The sequence below is a fragment of the Petaurus breviceps genome, unplaced genomic scaffold (genome assembly GCF_028583685.1).
Source record: "Petaurus breviceps papuanus isolate PSGF00001 unplaced genomic scaffold, PetGlider_PUasm1.0 181, whole genome shotgun sequence".
NCBI lineage: Eukaryota > Metazoa > Chordata > Mammalia > Diprotodontia > Petauridae > Petaurus > Petaurus breviceps.
The window spans coordinates 27,895,213-27,908,915 of record NW_027185784.1 but is presented as its reverse complement, the minus strand read 5'-3'; the positions used below and the strand labels follow the sequence as shown (position 1 = coordinate 27,908,915).

Sequence of the window (13,703 nt, the reverse complement as noted above, 5' to 3'; positions counted from 1 at the left end):
TCAAAAATTTGGATTTCCTCACTCCATAGTGATAAACACACAGATATACATACATACATACATACACACACACACTCACATATACACACCATAGAGATAATAATATTTTCTCTGCCTGCCTCAGGAGGTTACTAAAAGCAAAGAACTTCATCAACTTCAAAGTGATGGAGGAAAAAGATTTCTTACTATTCCACCTGCAAGCCAGCAGGTGCTTGGCACTTGGTTTCATGTTCAGAATTGTGTCAAGTATTGCGACCCGGAACTTGTGAATCCCACACTGGGATGAACTTTCTGATGTGGCAGGAAGGGGTGCAGCAGGGAGAAGATTTTGAGAACAGAACTGGTGGTGGCAGAACTTCTTCTGAGAGCCAGCCAGAACTGCTGAGAACTGCTGGAAACAAGAACTGCTGGGATCTGGAACTGCTGGGAGCTGGAACTGCTGGAAACAAGCAGAGTGGAGGCTGAGCAGCTACCATGAGTGAGGAGAGGAGGATCTTTGCCTGAGGGAGCCAGTTTTGTTTTGAAGGCTTGGGAATGTAAGGGTTCACTGAATTAACTACGTGTACCAACTTTGTGGCTACTGTAATGACTTTGACTTTCTGGTTTGGGGACTGAGCTTTCTGGTATTTGAATAAATCCTTTGACTCTGTCCACTGTGTGGAGAGCCTGTTACATTTTGTAATTCACAATTACACCTACATTTATAGCCACCATGGGCATTATGAATATTGCATTGTTATCACACTGTTAGCTTGGGCAAATTATTTAGCTCCTTGGGACACAGTTCCCCTAGTGGTAATACTAAATGATGGCTGGGTTCCTCCTAGGTCTATGATTTTTTTCTACTTTTCCTATTTCAAATATTTGGATCCACTCACTCCATAATAATAAACTCAGATTTACCAACATCTTCCAGGTAATAAACTTTTAACAGTTTTTCAAAAGAAGAGAAAGGTGAGGGAAATGGAGAAAGGGATATCCAAACATAATGGAAATATTTTCCTATTCTGTAAGACATCTTTATTTCATAGGTTTCCCATGAAAGGAAAGAGCCATCTTTCCTATTGCCAGTGTTGCTGTATGGCAATGGAACACCATTGTCTCTGAAGTACTAAAAATGAGTATAATGCAGTAGATAATGGAAAAGTATCTGATGAGTGTGAGCAAGTTCAACATAGAGTCAATGAGAAATTGCAAAAAAGAACAGGGGTAAAGGATGTTATCAAGAAAGTGCACGTCAGAAAGATAGGCTGGTCACATATTTTGTAGACATGGCTCTAAAGCCTTGGTGCAATTTTGGTGTTGGGACAAAATGAAGCCCTCTCAAATCACTGGACATTTAATAAAGGAGGATGTTCACCTTACCATAACAGAGTAAGAATATACAGCATAGATATGAGTGTCTGGACATGGTTTTCCTCCTTTACATCTGGAAACTTCATCTGGTCAATAAGTCATGTGGGTATGGTGATTCACATGGTCGCAAGCACCCACCAAGTCTGAGAGACTCTGATCCCCTGGGCTGGGACCTTTTCATTACCCCAGAACAGGAAGTTATGTCAGGGAGGCTAGGAAAATTAGGTTTCCTGGAAGTTGAGCCATTAAAAATTCTGGTTCTATCTACATGGCAAATAAAAAGAAAAACACAGGCAGTGATCTCCATAGTACCTTCAAGATGTTGGGAGAAGGTGAAGAAGAAGGTCTTCCTTCATCACATTGGGCATACCAACTCCAGAAAAACAACCTATAAAGAACTGATGAGAGTACATTGACACAGAAGATACATAAGCATGTATAAAATGCGATCTGCAACATGGGAGGGAATTCCAAAATGGATGGATTTGTATATTTATAAGTCATACAGACATTATTATATTCAAGTAACAATAGCAGATAAATGCAAACAACTAAATGCTCAATAAATAATATGATACCAAGTTGGGCATTGTGTCCAGTGCCTTAGACTGTTTGGTAATAAGGTCCATGCTATATTTGCTATCAATCAACTAATTTCCTCACATGTCATATGAACCACCAAATAGCAGAGGGTGTCAGGGTCACCCCAGCTCCTTCAGCTTCTCTGAGGCCTATAGGGAGCCAGCTACCACCCTCCTCTGCACACCACCCCTTTGTGGATACTATGCCAGATTCATGTAAGTTTATGATTTGTGATCTGGATTATCCAATTGGATAAAAAACTTGAAGTTCCCATACTGCTAGATTTGCCTTCTCAAAACATAGTGATGACTTTAATCTATTAGAAATAAATTAAACAAACAACAGGATAGAACCAGCAAGAATGTTCCTGAGCTTCCCCACCTCCATTACAATACCCAGCTATGCCAAAAGTCAGAAGATCAGTTCAGCTGAGCCACCACCCACCAGGACCTAACAAAGACATTTGTCTTGGGTTTTCATTCACACTAGCCCCTCTTATGTAGATCAGAATGCTTTATAGAAAACTTCTCCTCTCTCAATGAATGGGAGTGGGAGGGAGGGATTGTGCAAAAACAAATTATACCCCCCTCGGGTTTCAACTCCAGATTAACCATTTCTCCATGTCCCAGTTATTGGCTCCATTGAACCCAATTCATTTGTCTCTGATCATGTCAAACCAAAATAATGAGAAGAGGAATTTCCTACCATGACCTGGGCAACAAAGTCCTGCCCACACAGCTTTAGAAAGAAGGTGCCATCTCTGCTAGCAGGGTACCATGTTTCTTCTCTCTCTCTTCATATTCTCAATGTTGGTTTTCTGTTATTCCATAACAATGGATGAAGTCCTTCCACCATTCTCACTCCTGAAACTTTTTCCTATCTAAAGGAGAGACCTGAGTTCAAATCCAGACTCACACACATATTATCTCTCCTGCCTCAGGGATGATCATAATAGCACCTGCCTCCCAGGGTTATAGTGAGAATAAGATGACATGATATTTGTAAAGCACGCTGCAAACTTTAAGATACTCTGTAAATACTAGCAGCTTGTTGCAGGTAATAGAGGCTTGATAAACATTTACTGACTGAATGCATTGTTTTAGGTGCTAGAGTATTTCTTTGTTTTATTGGGGAGCAGGGGGTAGAATAAGGAGAGTAGATCAGGATTTCATTAGTGTAGGGAAACCCTACTACAGATCAGCAACTGCTCAGCAACCTATACTCTTAAATAACTGTCTTGGGTCCTGAGAGCTTAAGTCAATCCTCTGAGTCACCCAGCCAGCATATGTCTTGGGTAAGACTAGAATAAAGGTCTTCTGACAAAGAGCCTTGGTCCTTATCTGCTTTGCCACTCTTCCAGGGGTCCAAAACACAAATTTGAGCCTTCAAGGAACTGACATCATACTGGGAATAGCTGTGTTTCCAGCTGTTTTGAAAGGAATGGGAAAGCAAAAAAAAGTCAGGCCATGACTGAAAAAGCCTTTCAAGTATAATCATCTGAGGTGAACCCAATGAGAAGAGTCTAGTATGCCAATGGGGACAGAGTTGTGGTCAGCTGAAGCCCATGATGCATTTCAGTTGGACTGTGAGAGATAATAGGCATTCACTCTTGTTTTCTGAAGAGGGCAAAGATGGAATAGCAAGAAATCTTGTTTCTCAATCACTTTGAAGTTGACAAAGTTATTGACTCTGGGTAACCTCTTGAGGCAGGCAGAGAAAATAGTATTATCTCTATAGTGTGTATATGTGTGTGTGAGTATGTGTGTATGTATGTACTTCTGTGCATACATATACATATTGCACATACTTATAAAGTATGCATCACATACACACACACTCACATACATTGCATATTTGTTTCTAGCTAAAGAAATTCAAGGTTTAGAGAGCAAAGTGACTTGCCCATAGATATCCTTGCCAATAACTGAGGTGCATCTAAAGATTCTTTGGCAGGATGGACACGGGGGCAGTAAAAAGGGTTGTACCACCATGTGAGTACAAGGAGTTTGGAACGAGGACAGATTATTCCTCTGGCTGTGGCTGTGAGTATGACAAGAAAAGACGATGAAAGATAAAATCATGGTGAAATAAATTGATTGCTGGAGTTGGAATCAGGAAGAGCTGAGTTCAAATTCTGCCTCAGACACTTAGCAGTTGTTTGACCCTGGACAAATCATTTGATTTCTCAAGGACTTATTACTCCATCTGGAAACTGAGGAAATCAGTCTGCAAAATATCTTTCAATTAACTGTGAAATATTATGGAGGAAAAAAAGACAGGATGTAGGGATGAATTAACTAGGTAATGGGGAAGAAGAGAATGGAGATGGAAAGTCAAGGCTGAAATAATAGTATTTGTATCCCCAAAGCTTATTACAATGCCAAAATATTATAAGTACATAATGAAATCTTTTTCCATCCTTTCTTTCTTCCTTTCTTTACTCCTTCTTTTCTTCCTTCCTTACTAATTCTTATGGATCCATGTCACAAACAGCAAGATTGGTAATGCTCCAGAAATAACTGGCCATGTAACCTTGAGCAAGTTACTTAACTCTGATTGCTTAATAAAAAAGAAAAAAAGATTGGTAATGCTCAATATCGATTACTGATAGTGATCATTTAAGAGCTGAACTCCCCTCATGCAGTCTCATGGTCATACAGCATCTTCTTCAGAGCCCTTCTCAGTTTGGTGCTGTTCAGGATCAGGAAGGCAGGATGGATGGTGATGCCAGCATAGGTCCCTACCTCCCATACCCAAAACCCAGAATTACAAACTGAAATAGGTGCTATGAGGGTGGTGATCAGAGACAGAACAGATGATGCATAGAGGATGAGAAAGAAGAAAACTGACTTCAGGGTGGTAATGTGGACCTGCATGCTGGGGTCCTGAGGACCAGCACTATGGTGCTGCATGTTCCTCAAGTGTTGGCACAGGGAGGAAATGAGCAAGATAGTGGAGGCAAGGAAGAAGAGGAAAGGAATTAACAAAAAAAATATTTTCAGTGACAGGTAAGAAAGCCTCTGTAATGCTCTTGTCTTATCCAAAGCAGTCTTTTCTGAGTAATTCCCAGTGACTGGCAGGTGGAAAATGTCACACTTGTTTACAAAAGATGGGATGAATATCAATGTGGATACCAGTAGGGACCACAACAGTAGCCAGGGGACATATCGAGAAATTCTCCACTTCAGCCAGAGGAAGATTGGGTGAGTGAAGGAAGAAATTTTCACACAGTAGAAAACAGCAAGCCAGGTGGTGAACCAGAAGGTGATCACATTAGCAAAATTCCAGAAAGTGACAATGTATAAATTTCTGTTAGGTTGGTAGAAATATGAATGGAAGTTGCTAAAAATTGTTACCCATTGTAGAAAGAAGCGGGAGATGCCCAAGCTGGCCAGTATCATGTCACCAGGTGGCAGGGTACAACATCTCACCCACTCTCTGCCCAGAACTACAATGATAAAACCATTTCCTAAGATTGCTGCCATAGACTCCAAGAGAAAGAAGATCATGAAGAAGAGAATGAGTAGGCTGGGCATTCTTTCTCTGCTGAGCATCTGCTCAGACTCAGCTGCTCCAGGAGACCTCACCCAGAAGAGATTTGATAGCTGACCAGACTCCCCAAGGATTCAGCAGCTCTCTTTGCTTTATTGGGAGTCTAGCTGGAAGAAATAGAGGAGGAGCAGGAGGACATGCTGTGTGCCTAATGTGGATTAGAAAGGAATCCTACACTTTCATGGATGCAAATCTGACATAGAACACTCACTGAACCCAGTCTCTTTGTTTACCCTAGATTTTCCTGTCCCTGAACAGAGCCAGGGTCGAGGAAATATCTGGATGTAGGCTACTGATCCTGGTAGCTTTCAAGCACCGCTCCAAAAAATGCACACTTGCTCCCTACCCATCCTACTACCGTCCCTTAAATCGAGCTCTAAGGCTCTCCAAGATCTGCCCCCACTCCTACTCTTGTACTGATGCCCTTATCTACCACCCTCCCCACCCCCACTACTAAACATCCTCTAGTCTATAATGGAAACACTTAGTTTTCCATTCACAGCACAGATTTCCACATCTATTTTGCTCTCTGTGACTAGTGCATCTAGTCCCACTTTGTAGGTGTCAGGTTGACATTGAACCACTTACTGCATCTTTTTGAGCTCCCACCATTCAACCAGTTCTGAATTGGCCTCATTGCACAATCATTCAACCCACATCTCTCCATTTCTTCCACAAAAACAACATTAATTAGCACCTTGGCATTAATTTGTTACTGATTCCAGTAAGTAACAAGACTCTACTGGAATATAAAACAGGACAGGTGCCTTTCTATGAAGGGAAAAGTAAAAGATAGGGTAGGTTCCTACTTAGAGAAAAAGTATCCTAAAAGGTTAAGTACAGGAGTAGGGAGGGGAGGTACTCTGAGAAGGTGGGGATAAGTAACTGAAGGTTTTGAGTAACTGTAATGGGAATGTAAATTTTTAAGATCTTCCCTGCCCCTAGGCTAAAGTGTACCTGGAGCCTGAGGTGGGAGGCTTGTTTTTCAGTAGATACTTTTTGATTGGCCAGTGGGTCCAGAAGGTTATTACATTCTCTGAGCCAGGAGAAGGCTATATAATCCCTGATATGAGGCTTTGCTTTGGGGCTCACTTTGAGAAGTGTTCTGTGATTTGATCAGATGAGACTCTGGGAAGCCTTTGTTGAGAGCCCACTGGCTTTGAAAAACCCAGATGTTGATTTGGTATGGATGTAATGGTTGAACGGTTTGGAAACCTGTCTATTTGATCTGTTTCTCTGTCTTGATAATTCTGTCTGTATACTCTGAAGTTTGGGGTGCTGACCTCTTGCCCCTGAACTAGGTAAACGATATATGTTTGACTGATTAAAGTAAGCTTGTTAACCCATTTTGAGTTTCTTTCCTTTAACAAAGCAGATCTACGAACCTGTGTTGGCAGCCACCCTGGGTACGCTGGGGTGCTTGCTGCTACAGTAACTGAAAGGGAGAACAGGGAGATGGGGTGGCATGGAATGAAGACAAAGACCTCTTCTACTTCATTTTACCCATGATCTATTCTACCCTATAAGTAAAATGAGAAGGAATGCAATACAACAGAAAGCATATTGAATATGAAATCATAAGGTCTGGATTCAAATCCTGGCTCTGCCAATAACTCTGCTTTTCAACATCTCTGGGCCTCCATTTTCTCAGCTGTACAATGAGGGGGGTAGATTATCTGATATCTGAGGGACCTTCCAACTTTAAATCAGTGGTTGTGCCCCATTAGGGCTCTATGATATTACTTCAGATCAGCCAATTCAGGAACTGGGCGAAAGGATGGATGGGCCAGGGGAGGGCCTGGTATAACAAAAGCAGTGAGAGGACATCAAGAGAGCAAAGAGGAAGAGGGTCTGCTAGCTCAAGCAGATCGCCCTATGTATGCCAATGAAAAAAGTTAGAGGAGAATGAAGGATAAATTTTAAAAAGAACAGAGATAAAGGGGAACTAAGGAGGAGACAAATGGGAGTACTTGTGAATCTACTCACATCTGTATATCCTGAAAGCTAAGCCAGGATCTAGGTACACTGTGAGTCAGCATCCAGTCATATCACATCTCATGACATTACCAACCATCCAGAGCTTACATTCACCCAAACCAAAGGACATTTATTTAGATAGCACAGCAAAATAAGTGACAATAAATTTTTCCTATATAGAGGGTTTCCATATCTCCACTGAAAGAAAGGATGCACAAAATGAATCAAGATAATTCGAGTTTCTAATACTGATGCTTGTTCCCCCACAGAGTGACGAATATCTTTTGGTGGTATCATCAGGAGAGATGCTCCCTCCACTGAATTGAGGTTCTCTGTTAATCTATTATCAGTTCCATCTTGATCTCTGTTAAGGGCCTCTGTTGGAATGCCTGCCACTGAGTGGCCATCCAATGGTCTTCAGCTTCTTCTCACCAATTCTTTAGTTTATAGCACCATGACTATTACAACTCTTTTGTGACTAGACTCCCTAGTCAGCTACACCTAGCCAGCTAACAAGAGAGGTCGTTAGGAATTGAAGCCTGGTTTGTTTGGTTTTTTTTAGAGGGGGGAAGGCAGGGCAATTGGGGTTAAGTGACTTGCCTGAGGTCATACAACTAGTAAGTCTGTCAAGTGTCTGAGGTCAAATTTGAACTCAGGTCCTCCAGGGCCTCTATCCACTGTGCCACCTAGCTGGCCCAAGTCTGTTTTTTAAATCAACCTATTTCTTCCTCATCTGCCACTCCATGACCCTAAGCTATTACATCATTTGAATTTAGAAATATCGTTTCCTTCCAGGACCTTTCCCCGCAATCTCTAAGTCACCCTGGGATCTAGTCACCTGGTCCTGGATGCTCTGTTTTCCCCTCAAAACCTAACCATTTTTTCATTCCAGGATCTGGCTACCACCTGTCCAACCTCTGCATGTCCACATTGTGTCTTTCCTTCAAGGACTTCATCATGACCTCTGTGAGGCCTATAGCAGTATTGTGATAAATGAATATTTCTCTCTGATATATAATAATTAATTATTGTATTAGGACCAAGGTTTTTTTTCCCCTTTTCTGCTTGCTCATCCAGAAGTAAACCAGTGTAGGAAATCTCTTAGAGATTTACCCAGCTCAAGATCTAATCAGACAGTAAAAGAAATTCTAAGTTTAGGCTAAGTTGGGCTAAGAAATTCTAAATTTAGTGTGTGTGACTGCTCTTTTTGTTTGTGTTTGCTCAGACAGGTCCCAGGAAATGTTGATTCTCCCTATTATCAAGACAGGTGAAATGGATACTGATATCTCTTTTATCAAGATTTGAGTGACCTAAGTCATCCACCCCTAAGATAACCCACCTCCCATTTGATTAACCAGTCATACTTGAGTAGGCAAGCCTCAGCAGCACCTCCTTTTTGAAAGGAATATAAACAGTGACCCTAACAAAATTAGGGATCTTTGGTCTGAGAGAGACAACCAAATTAACATCTTTTAGTAATAACCTGCTAGTCTTAAAAATAAAATGATTACTCAGAAACTATATATCTCAGATCTTTAAATTATAACATTTTGGGATCCTGTAACCAACCTCTAGATACTCTCTTCCCTCTAAGACCTTCCCAATAATTCCTACATCAGCCCAAGATCAAAATTTTAATCCCTAAAACCTTTCTCAGAGCTCCAGAGATCATCCTTGCCTAGAAACATCTTCAATAGTAATCTATTGGCTCGGGACTAGGGTCCACCAGGCCATAACCTTTCCCAGTCCTGACTGTCCCAAACTAGATCTTATGGGACCTAAATATCACCACTTCTCAGGAGGTTGAATCTTAAGGGAGGACTTTGAATAGTCAGTCTAATCACCTGCCTCTTAATAGATTGCTTTATAACAACAGATATTCTGCCTGAAATTATTCCTCAATAATTGGATAATATAACTTCTTTATACTCTTATTCATACAGTTCTGAATCCCAACAATTGATGCACAAAACCCAGAAGTGATTTAGAAAAATAAATGGATATCCCAGGATGAGAGGATTTACCTTATTCTTTTTTGTTTTTTTACCAACAACAATTATTTTTTTTTATTAATTGGTTTGTTTCCTTTTAGTTTACAGGATTCAATTCCACAATTCCTTGAATTTCACATTTTGTCCCCCTCCCTCCCCATGGTGGCTTATAGTCAAGTATAGGATCTGTAAATAATTTCACATTATACATTAGTCAGGTTATAAGGATGGATTGTACCAGCTGGAATGAAAAATGGTAAAGAGAACATAAAACCAAATAAGATAAGGAAAAAGATCATGTATTTTGCTTCCACCTGGATATAAACTTAGTTCTTTCTAGTTCTTTCTCTGGATGCACATATTTCTCTCCATCATGAGTCTTTTGGGAGTGACTTATATCACTACATCGCTGAGAAGAGTCCAGTCTATCAAAGTTGGTCATCACACATACGTTGTGTCTGTAATTGTGTACAAATTTCTCCTGGTTCTACTCTTCTCACTCAGCATCAGTTCTTTTCAGCCTCTCCAGGTAAACATGAAGACCATCTGCTCCTCATTTCTTATAGCACAATAGTATTCCATAACATGCATATACCACAACTTGCTCAGCCATTCCCCAATTGATGGGCACCCCTTTAATTTCCAATTCTTTGCTACCACAAAGAGAGCTGCTATAAACATTTTTGTACATATGGGTCTTTCTCCCATTTCTATGATCTCTTTGGGATATAACCCTAGGAGTGGTATTGCTGGATCAAAGGGTATGAAAGTATTTATAGCCCTTTGGGCATAGTTCCAGATTGCTCTACAGAAAGGCTGGATCAGTTCACAACTCCACCAGCAATGCATTAGTGTTCCAACTTGCCCACATCCTCTCCAGCATTTGTCATTTTCCTGTTTTGTCATCTTAGCCAATCTGACTGGTGAGATGTGGTACCTCAGAGTTGTTTTGATTTGCATTTCTCTAATCAATAGTGAATTAGAGCATTTCTTCATGTGCTTATAGATATCTTTAATTTCTTTCTCTGAAAACTGCCTGTTCATATCCTTTGACCATTTTTAAATTGGGGAATGACTTGTATTCTTATAAATTTGACTCAATTCTCTGTATATTTTAGAAATGAGTCCTTTGTCAGAGACATAGATTGTAAAAATTCTTTCCCAATTTCCCACCTCCCTCTTAATCTTGGTTACATTGGCTTTTTTTGTACAGAAACTTTTCAATTTCATGTAGTAAAAATTATCCATTTTACATTTTGTAATGTTCTCTAATTCTTGTTTAGTCATAAAGTCTTTCCCTCTCCACAAGTCTGACAGGTAAACTATTCCTTGTTTTAGGAGACTGCTTACAGTATCAACCTTTATACCTAGATCATGCACCCATTTAAACTTTATTTTGGTATATGGTGTTAGATAATGGTCTATGCCCAGTTTCTGCCATACTATATTCCAGTTTTCCCAGCAGTTTTTGTCAAATAGTGAGTTCTTATCCCAAAAACCAGGGTCTGGGGGTTTATCAAACAATAAATTACTATAGTCATTGACTTCTGAATCTCGTGTGCCTAATCTATTCCATTGATTCACTCCTCTATTCCTCAGCCAGTACCAAGTAGTTTTGATGACTGCTGCTTTATAATACAGATTGAAATCTGGTATAGCTAGTCCACCTTCCCTAGCATTTCTTTTCATTAATTCCCTTGATATTCTGGACCATTTATTCTTCCAAATGAATTTTGTTACTATTTTTTCTAGCTCTATAAAGTAGTTTTTTGGTAAATTAATTGGTATGGCACTAAATATATAATTTAATTTAGGTAAAATTGTCATTTTTATTATATCAGCTTGACCCAGCCATGAGCAATTGATATTTTTCCAATTAGTTAGATCTGACTTTATTTGTATGAAAAGTGTTTTGTAGTTATGATCATACAGGTCCTGGGTTTGTTTTGGCGGGTAGATTCCCAAATATTTTATAATGTCTACAGTAACTTTAAATGGGATTTCTCTTTCTATCTCATGCTGTTGAATTTCATTGGAAATATATAGGAATGCTGAGGATTTATGTGGGTTTATTTTATATCCTGAAACTTTTCCAAATTTATTTTTTGTCTCAAGTAGTTTTTTACTTGATTCTCTAGGATTCTCTAAGTATATCATCATATCATATCATCTGCAAAGAGTGATAGCTTGGTCTTTTCTTTGCCTAATTTGATTCCTTTGATTTCTTTTTCTTCCCTAGTTGCTACTGCTAACATTTCTAGTACCAGATTGAATAAGAGGGGTGATAGTGGACACCCTTGTTTCACCCCTGATCTTAGATTTACCTTATTCTTACCTAGCAAGGGAGTGGACTAAAAGTACAGGGATCTGTGAAAACTGGAAACTGAGGTTACAGAACAAATAATGTAGAGATTTAGAAACATGTTTGCAAGGAATATCAATAAAACCAGGGAGCGAACTGGAGGCGGTGTGTAGAAGGGGCTGGGTTTTACTAACAGGTTACCATATTATATGTAAAAGCAGAGACAAACTGTTGGAAAAGAAAACTCGGATGGAGAAGAAATTAGCTGTTTTGAATGAGAAATTGTCTGAATTACACTGTTTGGCCTCTCCTTTAGAAGAGCAAGCTGGAGGGTCTCAGGTGGTAGAAGTATGTTTGACTCAGAAGAAGTAACAGGAAGAAGGTTCATACAGTTTTGGCAGAGACTGAACCCACTCGCCCTGGCAACAACTGCCAGGAGAGTGGGTGGGTGGAAAATGATACAGTGTTAAATGATGAGGCTTTTATGAGGGCATAAGTTCACCCCATACAGCAGAAAGAAGAAGAATCCTGGAGTCCAAAATTCAGGGAGATAACTGAGGACTTCACTCAGTAGGAGATTACTGATATACTAAGCAGATTCACTCAAAGGATGGGAGAATGGTTAATGTCTTGGATGGTGAGAATCTGTGATGAAGGGGCTGGAGGAGTATGGGTAAATAGTGTGAATTGATTGAATTTTATAGCTATTATTCAGAATCCTTTTGTCCAGCAAGATTACAATATTCAAGGAGGTAAAAATATGACCAATATGTTAGCTTTAGCTGCCGAAGGATGCAATAAAAAATATCCCACTGATTCTATGCAGCCTAGTGGAGACAGACTCTGGTACTTGCTTAGAGACAGTATGAGAAAGTTAAAGGAGGAAATGATGAAAACTGCTATGATAGTTGGAGATGCACATACATATCATGATATTCCCTTAGCAATTTCTCATAGAAATATCAGTGTGAAGATCACTCTTCCTGCTTATAAGCATCTAATTCTGACTGATGAAGAGTCTCAAGATGAGGCCATGTGAGAATTGCTTGAAGGTAGTTGGAGCATTTCCTGAAGAAGGAAAGACTTAGGGAAGATATGATAGCTGGCTTCAAGTTTTTAAGGGGCTGTTTTCTGAACAAGGGATTAAATCTGTTATGCTTTTCTCCAAGAAGGAAAGCAAGGAACACTGGGGGAACACTGGTGGAAAACAAGTAAAGTAAGATCATGAGGAAGATGGGAGAGAGTCATTTTAGAATTAAAGAAGGAAAGGGTACTTCTTTTTCATTTCGTCAACCTATGAGGATAAAGGAAAGGTGAGGATATAGAAGAAAATTATATTAAAGAAATATGAGGGAGCGGCCAGGTGGCGCAGTGAGTAAGAGCACCAGCCACAGAGTCGAGAGACCTGGGATCAGTTCTGGGCTCAGATACTTAACACCCACACAAAATAACTGGCCATGTAACCTTGAGCAAGTTACTTAACCCCAATTGCTTAAAAAAAAATATGAAGACCCATAATTAAGGAAACACTGAAATTTTTTCACACCCTTTTGCACTAGACATATTACTCTCACAAATATGTTGCTGCAGTGGTCTCAGAAAAATCCAGAAAGGAAATGGAGTCACTTGAAATAGGCTGTTGCCAAGAACCCAACATTATGATGTCATTTTGCTCCTTCACAGTCTTTTCACCTGCTTCTTGGTGCCAAAAGGAACCAGCATTGTTTCTAGGATGTGATACCCTGCTTACAACCCCTCAGTTCATTGTTCTGAAGTGGGAAGGGCAGTGGTATATGTGTGCTTGTTTTCACCTGAGTTTCTTTCTTCTTTTCAGTACTTCTCACTGCCACTAGATGGTAGTAGATAAGGGTATCCCCATAAGTAACCTTAAGAGAGAAATTGTCATAAGAAACTATCCCACCCCACCCTACCAACCCCCCCCC

At 40.0% G+C, this 13,703-nt stretch overlaps 2 protein-coding genes across 8 annotated transcripts in view; both read right to left on the bottom strand.

Annotated features, from left to right (window-relative positions):
• Window positions 1–13,703, bottom strand: part of LOC138160705 (olfactory receptor-like protein OLF3) — a 650,404-nt gene that overhangs the window by 556,133 nt on the left and 80,568 nt on the right. The window lies entirely within an intron of this gene.
• On the bottom strand, window positions 4,575–6,077 carry LOC138160505 (taste receptor type 2 member 134-like). Its single transcript, XM_069087059.1, has one exon. The coding sequence runs from the start codon at window positions 5,490–5,492 to the stop codon at window positions 4,575–4,577; it is 918 nt and encodes a 305-aa protein (XP_068943160.1). The 5' UTR covers window positions 5,493–6,077.